The 11,459-nt window shown below is 46.7% G+C and overlaps 1 protein-coding gene across 1 annotated transcript; it reads right to left on the bottom strand.

The window, feature by feature from the left end:
• Positions 1 to 6,345: 6,345 nt before the first annotated feature.
• On the bottom strand, positions 6,346 to 11,180 carry LOC137345756 (probable G-protein coupled receptor 139). Its single transcript, XM_068009013.1, has 3 exons — positions 11,074 to 11,180; positions 7,983 to 7,999; positions 6,346 to 7,824 (listed from the first exon to the last, which is right to left on the bottom strand). Exons 1-3 carry the CDS (start codon positions 11,178 to 11,180, stop codon positions 6,914 to 6,916), a joined length of 1,035 nt encoding a protein of 344 aa, XP_067865114.1. The 3' UTR covers positions 6,346 to 6,913.
• Positions 11,181 to 11,459: the final 279 nt, after the last annotated feature.

Raw genomic sequence — 11,459 nt, 5'->3', positions numbered from 1 at the left:
ACCAAGCACTGTTATAAACTGTTTTCCCAAGTCTTACAACCCTTGTTAAACTTGCATAAGTTTTTTGTTATTCTTAGGAATTGAAAACAACAAAATCAGTAGTAACTTCAAAGGAAAACATTGGCATCAGGGAAGACAGTATTTTAGATTAAACTCCAATTGTTTCCAAATTTATTAGCGTCTTCCTCAAACTGATTTTTCAATTTCTGATGTTTGTGAACAACACTCTGCTTTAACAATGACTCGACAGTGGCTCGAATATACAGTAAACTTTCAACTGTGTAAGGATACTGCCTCATAGGAGCATGTCTGTTAATATCTTCGAAGTTGGTCATGTTTCCACAATCATGTTTATGGGTTGTGAATACACGGCCTCTGGTATCAACAGTGCAGACTAGCGGTCTCTCACTACCGTCATATTGGAGAGGGGAAATCACCTCTCCCAGGGAGACCAGTAGGAGTCATTGGGGAGGCTGCTTACTGGCCTGGAGGACTGAGACACTGCGACAGCTACTGGCCGGGTCTCAGTTCCTATTCACATTGTCTCTATCGCTGCCTCCATTCTGTCTGGTTCGACAGGATCAGGACTCATCGAAGCTGGAGGAGGAGGAGAGGAACAAGGCTCACTATTTCTGTCAGTTCCCCCCTACGTCTATTACAACAGTCGTGAGTGTAATGGTCCAAGCAGTTACAGTTAAAACAACGCACTGGGACATTCCTTCTCCACACGGGGTTTTTAGGAGGTCCAGATTCCTGACTGGGAAAGGGACCTTCGATGACTGCTACCTTAGATTTCACAGGTGTTCAAGGGAGGTTACCACAGACCTGTCCCCAGGCCGTACCGACGTGGAGGATCAAATCATCCCAGGTCACTGTTTTAATGTTATAAACACCCAACCCATTACAGACTGCTGGCTGGAGCCCGCTCAGGAAAAGACTGTTAAAATATTCGGTATCATAATAGGTATCAACATAGTCCTCCTGGTCCTCCCCCTCTCGAGTCTTATGGTAACAGTCATAGAGTTTCTGTGCGTATACACCCGGACATTCGGTGGGGGCCAGTTTGATGTTAACAAGGACTTCAATAAATGTTCTCTTCCCCTAGGGCCCTTCGTAGGTCAGCTTCTATCTCCTTGAGTGAATCTTTGGCCATAGTATCCCAGTACATCTCCTGCTTTAACTCTCGAGAGCATGCAGCTAGGAGGATCTGTTTAAAGTCATCACTCTCTAACTCTAGGTGTGAGGTCTTAAAAATCTCCCATTTTGGAATGAGGAGGAGGGGGTCAGTACTCATATCCACTGTTATCCCTAATGCTTCCCTCCAGGGCCCTGACCTCGCTGGGGGAAAGGGGCCTGTGTAGTTGTGACCTCTTCTCTGAGCAGGGTGGATGGGGATGGTTCTTCACCGTCCCCTCTCCCCCCTCTGTCATGGCCCTGGGTCGAGTAACCACACACACTGGCATTTTCCTGTCTGCCTTGTATGGGAGAGATGGAGCAGAGGGGGTGAGGTTCTCAACTATATTGTCCCAACAAGGGCCGGGGTCCCTGCTCTGGTTTTGGAGACAGCAGCCACCACTGCCCGCTGTTGGCTGATTGTACCTGGAGTTGATGGATTTTAGTTAAACATGGGACATGGTCTGCTTCAGGGGAGGTGACAGTTTGTTGCTGAACTAACTCCCTCAAAGCCCCTCTTGCATCTTCTAACTCCTCACTCAGTCTGGTATTTTCTGCCTGTAATTTAATATTTTGTTCCAGTATCTGCTCTAGTTTTTTCCTTGGATAACACGCTCTGTCATGTGCTTCCTGTTCCCAGTGTAACTGATTGTACAGGATGGCAATGCTGTCCTGTCAACCTTCACTTTCTTTTTGTAACTTATCCACCTTCTCTCTTAGTTCTTATTTTTTTGTCTATTTAACTGTGAGGCAGATAACTGGATCCCATAGGCCAATTTATCCTGGTCCCTTTTTTAACTAAAGTTTGCTTTTCTGAACCTCCTCAGAGAGCCGACCGTGAATGGACTCGTAATCCCCATCACACTCTTCTACAATCCCCAGTATATCTCTCACTCCCGGTGCCCCTGTCTTCACCGTCAATCTATCTATCAGCCGTTCCCTGTGATATACCAACACCATTGTACTTCTGTCTTTACTTAACCAAAACTCTCCTGATGTTTTCTACCCGTCTCATACATTTAACTAAGCTGTTGCTTCTTCCAACTCAAGCCTATGATTCCGACCATCGTGATTACCACTCCTGACACCAATTTGTAAGATTTAGGTTCAGGAGTCACACATTACCCAAAACTCATAAGTAATTTTACAGTAGTTTATTAAATGTATTGTGAAGCAACAATTTCGATAATGCATAAGCTACATTGACAGAAAAGTTATACGACCCGTGACAGATGTGAACGGTTTACCGATCCAGGAGAAATGAGTGAGCTGATCTCTTTGATCATCTTTTACAGCCGATCTCTGCAGCTGGAAGGGCAGAATTCTTCATCTCGCTTTCTCTCCCTCTGTCTTTTCACCTCCTCCAATTAGTAGAGGTATCAGGAAGCTTTCTATCTCCAGCCAGACAGGAGCTGCTGTCTGGGCTCCTCCCAGCATCCATTGATAAACCTTATTATTGGGGGCTGGTAGTTCACCCTCTGTCAAGCAGCTGTTTGAACCCTTCTGACCAATGAATACAGGACAGGTAGCCGAGGTGTCAGGGGACGTCACCTCCCCCTTGTCCAACACTTCAGCTCGAGGTCATCTTTCAGTTTACTTCATACTGGAGGCCAAATGTCAGCTTTCATCAGACATTTGTACTTACAAGAGGTTAAAGAAGGCACTAGAAGCCTCCCTCGTATCAGCTTAGGAACGTCTGTGGTCTAGTGACTTCTATATGACCCTCTTGGGAATGTCAGGCTCTTTTCACCCCATCTTATTCACAGCAGTGATGACCTTGGTGTTAGGAACTGCTTCTCTGTCCCTCTTGAGAGAGAAAGGAAAACAGTCTTTCTGTGGGTCTGTTTCATACTAAGTCTACTGTTTCTATAAGAATTCTATATTACTCTGAGAAGTATTATTCCTTGACTCATAATCCACATCTCACACTTCTACAATCCCCAGTATATGTCTCACTCCTGGTGCCCCTGTCTTCACCGTCAATCTATCTGTCAGCCATGAAGTATTATTTCTGACAAGATTAATGGTTTTTAAATGATCAATTGTCTTTCCTTCAATGGGAATGTTCAGTATTTTAATCCTGTCCCATTTGGAAGTTTATTTGTCAAAATTCTCGTGTCTTTGTTCCCCACAAAGATGGCGGCCACTAAGGGGCAACGAGACCGGCCGTGACCGCCATTGTTGACGAGGAAGATCTGGGAGGAGACAAGAGTGACCCAAAAGTGTCTGTATTCTCCAATAGCACCAGTGGGAGCTTGTGGCCATCCAGCTGCAGCAAGCAGATTGTTTTAAATAAAAACAAGAAATGCTGGAACCACTCAGCAGGTCTGGCAGCATCTGTGAAAAGAGAAGCAGAGTTAACGTTTCGGGTCAGTTTTGTTTGTTTAAAATAGATCTGAAACAAAATAGATTATTTTTCTACTCTGGCAATTTCTTTCTCAGCTTCCCTTATTCAAGTCGCTTAGTCTTCCAATGTGAAAACAGACAGGGAGTGCTAACAGTCTATTCTGCCATGGAAGGCTGCACAACTGGGTCAGATCCTGTGAACTCCTTTTATCACAGCAACTGTGGGAACTCCATCGCCAGAAGTGATCGCAGCTCCTTTAAGAGAGAAGGCCCAGCACCACCTTCTCAATGAGCAATTAAGGATGGGTAATTAATACTGACCTCGCCAGCAGCATCCACATCACGCGCATCAATCTATACAGTGAACAAATATGGAAGCAGATGACAACATTTATTCAGGGTGTTATAACTGAGGTGGGAGGAGTGCACTGCCTTTTCTCGTTCCCCTTCTCCACAGGTCAAAACATACATGTTTCTTTACCCAGTTACCAATGCAGTCAATCATATACTCTACACTTTATCCCAGAATAAAATATACCAACCAGGTTTCTTTAATAAACAACAAAATTATTAGTTTATTATAAAACAAGACTCAACCAGTAATTAAACAAAGCATTAACGTGCACATTGAAATATAAAAGTTCCCTTTTTAAATTCCCCACACACAAACACACACAGTGAAAAACATACAGGAATTCTCTCTGCAGAGGTCATGTTACAAAAAAAAAGACAAACAAAGAATATCTTGACCAAATATTTGCTAATTCTTGAAGAATAAAAAGATATTGAAAGATGTCAGTTGTCCCTTTTTTGTCTGGTGTCCCAAATACGTGTAGATGCCTGTCACTGGAATATTTCTAAAGCAGTTCTTTACAGGCGACATTGAAGAACAGTTAGGCAGGCTTTTCAGGAGAAATGAGGCATCATTTTCTCTATTTCACACACGATCATGACGATCTCAAAGAGAGGGAAGAGGGTGAGCTGATGGTGACTACTCTCTTGGCTGGTTTTTTCAAACTGTCTTCAAAACAATTCACATCTCAACACACTGTCCAAAGCAAAACCAAAAATAATATCTCAAAATTGAAGCCTCCTGACCCCTATAAATATTGACCTGACACTTCTCTGTAAAATTCTTCCCAAGGTCACCAACATTTCTGTTGTTTATTGCTTAAAGCACATGTCTTCCAGAAAGTCCAGCTTATATGAAATCCTCAGCAATGAATCCATCTCCATAATTTAAATATATATTCACAAAACATGTATTTACAAAAAATATAGAAGCACTTTTGCAGCAAGGGTCTTTCACAGACCCCGGCTGAGTGGGGAGATTAACCTGCAGTATGTAGTCAGGGTGTTTTACAGACCCAGGTGAGTGGGGGGATTATCCTGCAGTATGTGTTCAGGGTCTTTTACAGACCCCGGGTGAGTGGGGGGATTATCCTACAGTATGTATTCAGGGTCTTTTACAGACCCAGGTGAGTGGGGGGATTATCCTGCAGTATGTGTTCAGGGTCTTTCACAGACCCTGGTGAGTGAGGGGATTATCCTACAGTATGTATTCAGGGTCTTTCACAGACCCAGGTGAGTGGGGGGATTATCCTGCAGTATGTATTCAGGGTCTTTTACAGACCCAGGTGAGTGGGGGGATTATCCTGCAGTATGTATTCAGGGTCTTTTACAGACCCAGGTGAGTGGGGGGATTATCCTGCAGTATGTATTCAGGGTCTTTCACAGACCCTGGTGAGTGGGGGGATTATCCTGCAGTATGTATTCAGGGTCTTTTACAGACCCAGGTGAGTGGGGGGATTATCCTGCAGTCTGTATTCAGGGTCTTTCACAGACCCTGGTGAGTGAGGGGATTATCCTGCAGTCTGTATTCAGGGTCTTTCACAGACCCAGGTGAGTGGGGGGATTATCCTGCAGTATAATGTCCATCTCCTCCCCTGCCTCAGCTCATCTGCTGCTGAAATCCTCATCCAAGCTTTTGTTATCTTCAAACGTGACAAATCCAACATTCTCCTGATTGGCTCCCATTTTCCACTCTCGGTAAACTTCAGCTCATCCAACTCTCTGCTGCCCTGTGTCCTAAATCACATCAGGTCCCGTTCAGCCATCTCCCCCCGTGTTCACTGACCCACATTCACTCCTGGTCCAACAACATCTCAATTTCAAAATACTCATCCTCATGTGCAAATCCCTCCAGGGCCTCGATCCTCATCACTGTAACCTACTCAAGCCCCTACACTCATCCCTATTTCTGTAACCCCCTCCAGCCCCTACAACCCTTTGTATCCCTGTAACCTGCTCCAGCCCCTACATCCCTCCCTATCTCTGTAAAATTTTGAGTTCCAAAACCCCTCCCTATCTCTCTAACCTCTTCCAGTCCTGACACCCCTCCCTATTTCTGTAACCTCCTCCAGCCCTACACCTCTCCCTATCTCTGTAACCTCCTCCAGCCCTACACCTCTCCCTATCTCTCTAACCTCCTCCAGTCCCTACACCTCTCCCTATTTCTGTAACCTCTTCCAGCCCCTGCACCCCTCCCTAACTCTGTGACCTCCTCCAGTCCCTACACCCCTCCCTATCTCTCTGACCTCCTCTAGCCCTACAGCCCTCCCTATTTCTGTAACCTCCTCCAGCCCCTACACCCCTCCCTAACTCTGTGACCTCCTCCAGTCCCTACACCCCTCCCTATTTCTGTAACCTTCTCCAGCCCTACACCCCTCCCTATTTCTGTAACCTCCTCCAGCCCCTACACCCCTCCCTATCTCTACAACCTCCCCCAGCCCCTACACCCCTCCCTATCTCTACAACCTCCTCCAGCCTCTACATGCCTCCCTATCTCTATAAACTCCTCCAGCTCCTACAATCCTTCAAGATCTCTGTGTTCCTCTAATTCTAGCATCTGCAGAATCGCCAACAACCCCCACCAACACCACTAACTGACTTAGGGTTAGAGAATGAGAACAGAGAGATCAGAGAGACTGAGAAAGAGAAACGGCAGTGACCAGGTTGGGGGAATGGAAGGGAGACGGACTAAATAACGTATCTCCAAAAATAAAACAAGTAATAACTAGCAGCTGACATGAGAAGGTTTTCAGCATCTGCAGCATTTTATTTTGATCGAACTTTTGTTTTCTGAGCAGATGTGAGGAACGAAGAATCGAACCAGTGGAGGTGGAGGAGAGACTGTAGCTGCTGTTTCCCCTCCTGTCCTGCAGGAAGTGGTGTTAGTCTCTTCCAGCTCACCCTGCCCTCACTCCCACCGCTGTGGGGGGGGTTGGTATTTTCACATTCCCAGTGATTCCTGCTGTCATTCAGTTGATGGAAGTCTGGGGATAAATATTCCATTCATGGACTGGAAACACTGGGACCCGCCTCTGGGCTGCTCTCAGTTGTTTAGTTTATTCATTAATTGAATAATTGATGTAACTGGATATTTCACCGCACTCTTGACCTGCTCTCTGAACTTGGACTGAGTCACCCCATAAATAAATGTGTTTGTGCAGCAACTTAAAGTCAGCAGCATCCATCCGACTTGTTGAAATATACTTTCAGAATCGGTGTAATCCCTGTATTCTGTTCCTGTAATGTTATAATATAAGAATTCTATAATATACACCAACCACAGAAGTATGAAGTTGCCGGATATGGTGAAGAGTAAAACCATAGATTTCCTTCTGCTCTCCATCTCTGGGTCACTGTGATTCTCTCCCTTGCTCTGACCCCTCAGTCCCTTACGGACTCGACTGGCCACTAAAATGTGTCTGACTGTCAGAGCGTTGAGCAACAGAATTAAAGTGAATGGGATCAATGGGGTTAAAACCAATTCAAACCAAGCATATCTCACCCATCCGGGCTCAGAAAAATAACTTGACTTTACAACACAGAACCACGGTACATTGTCGATTATCTCTCCAGGTTCAAAAATAAAGTAGAAGGGGATGTTTTGTAAACAGAGCAGAATGCAGGTTGTTGCTAGAACCACAGCTGCAGTTTTCTTGTTGCAATATTTTGTTTTCAGCTTCTGGCAACAAATGGCCACAAATCGATCAAAGGTGAAAGTGACGGTGAACCAGACAGAACAGTCTCCGGCTGCAAAACTAAGGAAACCGGTTACACTACACACAGGGGTGATATCCAGGAATGATCTCCAGGAATAATAATAACTAATCCGCCACAGTATGACCCCAGTGATGATGCCCAGTAGATCCGCCGTTGCCATGGCCACCAGGTAGCGAGTGGTGCAGGTGGAGAGGCCGCACTTTCCCCGGGACAGGATCACAATCGCCAGTAAATTAACTGTAAGAGAGAGAAGGGAAAAGAGACTGGAAATTACTGATCAAACATTTCCGTGTCTGACCCAGACAGTAAGGACAGGATTTTAGCACCGAAAACAGCGGGGTTGGGGGCAGGTCAGAGGCTAAAATGGAACAATCTCAACCCGGAACCCAACTGACCTCGGACGCTCCCACTTCTGAGATGAACGGAGTCGGGAAGGGGGACGGACAGACAACCGCTCCCAGGAGGCGGGTTGGTAATTTAAATATTTGAATGAGGCTGGAAGTCTCTGATTTAATCTGTTTTACAGATTTAACTCTGTCCAGCCGGGTTTCCCTGTTATACCCCATACCACATATAAAGACACCCGGGATTGGTGATTGAAATAGTCTCCACTGTGGGATCGGACTGCTCCCTTAGAATTATCTACTGCCCCAGGACCTCAGCCCAACCTCCTCACGATAGGAGCCAACATTCCCCAGGATCGGACTGCTTCGGCTTGTATCCCCCAGAATCAGAAACCCCCACTACATCCTGTGATTGTACACCATCATTCCCTTGGGATCAGACCTCACCGTCCATAGGATCGGCCTCGTATCCTTAGATGGGATCCCCGCGATTCTCTCAGTCCCTCCTCTCCTGGGATGAGACTGCCCTCCCCCAAAAATCAGGTTCCCTCATCGTGTCTTGGATCAGAAACTCCCCCTGTCCGCTCCCCAAAACCGGATTGGGATCAATCTCCAGGATAGGAGACCCCTCCCTGAGTTGGGGATCGACAGACCAGTGATCGGAGATGTCACCACTCTCTCCTCCTCTGGAGACGATGGTTGGACGCCCCCCGATATCAGGCATCTCCCCCAAAACACTGGGGTCAGCATTTGGACTGCCCTGGTCCTGAGGCCTGCTCCAGAGTCCGCCCTGCCCAACTGGAAGCCAAGCCTGTCAATCAGTCTGACTTCAGGGTGGGGAACCTGTCAAGGATAAAAGAGGCAGTCTGTGGAGTTAAAACTCTGAAACTCCACTCCCCACCTATGTCACTCACCCCTGTTAATATCCAGGAATAAACATTGGAGGAAAAACAAAATACTGAAACTGCTGTAAATCTGATGAAGATAGGAGAATGTTGAAAACACTCAGCAGGTCAGACAGCATCTGTGGAGAGAGAAACAGATCAGGTGGAGGGCTGGAGTGATTCATTGTTAAAAGGGATGATGGTGCAAGGTGAATGGGACAATTAAAGAAACAGAGGATGGGTCCAGAGGAGGTGTAAATGGTTACAGCAGAATAACAGAGGGGGAGGGGAGCATGGAAAATCTGACAAAGAGAAGACTCTAGTGGGCTGGAAAAGTGATGGAGAATGGTGGGTAGACCCCAGGGATGTGGACTAGTTGCCAGCTGTGTACCAATGGGGGGATTCCTCACCAATAGGGGATCCTCACCCCAAGCACCAGCCCACACTCCCTCCACTTCCAGTGACTCTGGTGTAGCCATCCTCCATTACCAGCACAGGCCGTACCCGAAAGTGGGAGCAATGGTTATAATCTGAAGTTTTTAATCTCAGTGTAGAGTCTGAGAGGCAATAAAATGGCTAATTGAAAAGGTCAGTGATGTATCCCATTAAACCTTAGTGGAAGAGTGTAGGAGGTCGAAGATAGAGAGGTCAGAGTGGGATGTGAAATTAAAATGACAAGTGACCAGAAGCTCAGGGTCACACTTGCAGACTGAACGGAGGAGTTCAGCAAAGCAATCACTCAATCTGTGTTTGCTCCTCTCCCAATGTCCAGGAGATTCCATTGTGAACAGCGAATACTGTGAATAAATTGTAAGAAGTCCTAGTAAATGATTGTTTCACCTGGAAGGAGTGTTTGGGACCTTGGATAGTGGGAAGGGAGGAGGTGAAAGAGCAGGTGTTACATCTCCTGTACTTGCACGGGAAGGTGCCTGGGTCAGAGGAGCTGATGTTGGGGGTGATTGAGGAGTGGATCAGGGTGTCACAATGAGTGGGGGGAAGGGAGGGAGCAGAATATATGTTTGGTGTTGGACTTAGCTGGATGTGGCAGAAATTAGATTAGATTAGATTAGATTAGAGATACAGCACTGAAACAGGCCCTTCGGCCCACCGAGTCTGTGCCGAACATCAACCACCCATTTATACTAATCCTACATGAATCCCATATTGCTACCAAACATCCCCACCTGTCCCTATATTTCCCTACCACCTACCTACACTAGTGACAATTTATAATGGCCAATTTACCTATCAACCTGCAAGTCTTTTGGCTTGTGGGAGGAAACCGGAGCACCCGGAGAAAACCCACGCAGACACAGGGAGAACTTGCAAACTCCACACAGGCAGTACCTGGAATCGAACCCGGGTCCCTGGAGCTGTGAGGCTGCGGTGCTAACCACTGCGCCACTGATGTGTTGAATGTGGAGGCTGGTGGGGTGGAAGGTGAGGACAAGGGGAACCTTATCATGGTTCTGACAGGGAGGGAAGTGGTGAAGATAGAAACATGAGAAATGGGATGGACACGGTCGAGGGCCCTGTTAACCACAATGGAGGGGAATCCTTGGCTGAGGAATAATGAAGACATTTCAGAAACACTGGTGTGGAAGGTAACATCGTCAGAACAGATGGAACAGATGTGGAGAAACAGGGAGAATGGAACAGAGTCTTTCCAGGAAGCCGGGTGGGCGGAAGTATAATCAAGGTAGCTGTGGGAGTCGGTGGGATTATAGTAGATATTGGTGGACAGCCAATTCCCTGAAATGGAGGTAGAGAAGTCGAGAAAGGGAATGGAAGTGTCAGAGATGGACCATGTGAAGACGAGGGAGGGGTGGAAATTAGAAGCAAAGTTGATGTAATTTTTCAGTTCAAGGCAAAAGAAGGAAATGACATCAGCACAGTCATCAAAGTATCAGAAAAATATGTGAAGGAGGGGAGCTGAGTAGGATTGGAACAAAGAATGGTCCATGTATCCTACACAAAGGCAGCATAGCTAGGACCCATACAGCTCCCATAGTGACAACATGTGAGTATGGAATATCCCAATGTTTACAGCCGTGGTCCACACACCTATACTTTACTACAGGGTCCCTGCACAGGGATCAGGATCAGGAACCTGCGAGGGTTTTCATTCCCAGACCAGAGCCGGTGAGGAAGACAGGAGTTCCAGCAGGAATGGTGAGTGAATGAAAGTTGAGGCCGAGATGAGATCAGCCATGATCATATTGAATGGCGGAGCAGGCTCGAGGGGCAGAATTGCCTACTCCTGCTCCTCGTTCTCCTGTTCTGAAAATGAATCAATTCCAAATGGGGCCCTCAGAATGTAGCAACAGGAGATGGTGGAGGGAAACTGGCCGGGAAACAGCCTCATGGTGTCTGTCAGGCAAGATCCCATCCTATCTTGACTCTATCTTTTCTCCCCGGTCCAGTCTCTTCCCACCTACATCCATGACTCTTCTGATGCCCTACGTCATTTTGCCAATTTCCAGTTTCCTGGCCCTAACTGCCTCCACTTCACAATGGACATCCAATCTCTCTGCACCTCCATCCCCCACCAGGACGGCTTGAGGGCTCTCTGCTTCTTCCTTGAACAGAGGCCCAACCAGTCTCCATCCACCACCACCTTCCTCTGCCAGGTTGAACTTGTTCT

The sequence above is a fragment of the Heterodontus francisci genome, chromosome 29 (genome assembly GCF_036365525.1).
Source record: "Heterodontus francisci isolate sHetFra1 chromosome 29, sHetFra1.hap1, whole genome shotgun sequence".
NCBI classification, from domain to species: Eukaryota; Metazoa; Chordata; class Chondrichthyes; order Heterodontiformes; family Heterodontidae; genus Heterodontus; species Heterodontus francisci.
Note: the sequence above shows the minus strand (reverse complement) of the source record. Positions and strands in the feature narration are given on the sequence as shown.